Source organism: Suricata suricatta, chromosome X (assembly GCF_006229205.1).
Source record: "Suricata suricatta isolate VVHF042 chromosome X, meerkat_22Aug2017_6uvM2_HiC, whole genome shotgun sequence".
Classification (NCBI taxonomy): domain Eukaryota; kingdom Metazoa; phylum Chordata; class Mammalia; order Carnivora; family Herpestidae; genus Suricata; species Suricata suricatta.
In genome coordinates, this window is record NC_043717.1 from 83,214,715 (window position 1) to 83,216,330 (window position 1,616).

Consider the following 1,616-nt stretch of genomic DNA (forward strand, 5'->3'; position numbering starts at 1 on the left):
TGCCACCAGGACAGACGCCTGAGAAACCGCTGCCATCCATTTCCTGCCATCGCCCACCCACTGTTCTCAGCCACCAACCCCCACGCCTGTTCCTGCTAATGCCCAGTCCCCGTCCCAGTTCCCCCCACCCCCACCCCCATGCAGTCCCCGCAGCCGCCAGCCTTGTTCACTCACCCACAACCCAGACATCGGTGCCCCGATCAGCGGCCCACTTACCGCATGAAGGTGTTGGGATACTGGTTGCGCTGGAAGAAGCTCTCCAGATGGTACACCTGCCACGGGTTGAACAGGATACGGGGGCCCCGACGCTGCCTCCTTGGCTGCACGGGCTCCTGGACAGCTTCTTGGGGCACCTGTCCCTCCTGCCTGGGATCTCTGATTTCCAAAAGCTGTGGGCTGCGGCCACAGCCCACATCGCGGGTTTCGGGGACCACAGACCGCGGATATACAGCGCCGAAGTTGCCGGCCCCCTCCGCGCCAATTTCGTCGACTTCTTCGCCATCGCTGTTTCTCTCCTTCTTGACTTTTATGGCTGCCGCCGCCAGCAGACGTGCAAACTCAGCCCCTGCTTCTCCCGCCGCGCCGTTTCTGGGAGGCGACATTTCCTCTTGCTTGATTTCTGTAAAAAAGAAATCCAGAGACAAATATCAGAGTCAGAACCCTGGCGAAGGGAGGCATCTGAGGGATGGCCAGACGGTTCTCCTCGCCCAGGGGCCGTTCATTTCTGGGACGTGGCTAGACGCTTATTTCAACCAGCACAGACCACGCGGCTCCTCCTGATGATTCTCGTTGACTCCCAGGCTCGGGAAGCCCGTGACCTCGGGCTTGAGAGGCTCCATGGTCTCCGTCTGTGGTCTTGGGTGGATTCTGCCTCAGGACCTGCTGGAATGCTGCGTCACATGGAATGGAGGACTGCAGCAGTGCTCCCACAGCGCTGCCCAGCCGTCGGGTGCACTGCAGCGACTGGCTGAGAGTTCTATATATACCACCTGGGACCTGAGGTTAGGCGCTGCAACCAAGATGTGACATGCGCATGCGGCTGGGCCTGGGACCCAATCCGACGACAGGTGGGCGGGTGTTCCCGCCAATTCAGCTCCGGTGGGGAGCATTTGTACAAGGGCATCATAAGGGATTATGGGTAAACAGAGCTGGCGGCTTCAGTTGTAACTTAGCTCGCACCCCCAAACTGGCGGCGTGTCTCCCCTCCTCCCCGAGGAAGGGACTATGCCGCATTGTATATGCTGATTTCTGTAGGGAGGGAGACAAACTGCCCCCCCCCCCCAGCTCTGGAGACCAGGCCGAAATGTTGGGACAATGTCTCTTGGGCCACCACCACCACCACCCCAGCCTCCAATCCCCGGATTAGTACTTAGCACCAGTACTAAGCCGGGAATAGTCCTCAAACGAATGTGATCGGCTCTGAGGTGGCGCACTCTGAGTTTTTTCAAAGAGACGCTGACCTCACAGCGCGCCAATCTCCCGGGTCCCGGGCACAGGAGCTTGGGCTTGGGGTGTGGCCCGTGCCTCTCCTCAGGTGCACTATGGAAACTAAAGCAAACGTGCCCTTGGGAAAGCCCTGTGCCTGCAGAGTTGTAGTGATGTAGCCACGTACGGAG

General features: G+C 59.6%; 1 protein-coding gene across 1 annotated transcript; it reads right to left on the reverse strand.

Annotated features, from left to right (window-relative positions):
- Positions 1-212: 212 nt before the first annotated feature.
- Positions 213-891, reverse strand: LOC115283481 (homeobox protein ESX1-like). Its single transcript, XM_029929695.1, has 2 exons — positions 764-891; positions 213-619 (listed from the first exon to the last, which is right to left on the reverse strand). The coding sequence occupies exons 1-2, from the start codon at positions 837-839 to the stop codon at positions 213-215; spliced, it is 483 nt and encodes a 160-aa protein (XP_029785555.1). The 5' UTR covers positions 840-891.
- Between the last annotated feature and the right edge of the window lie 725 nt (positions 892-1,616).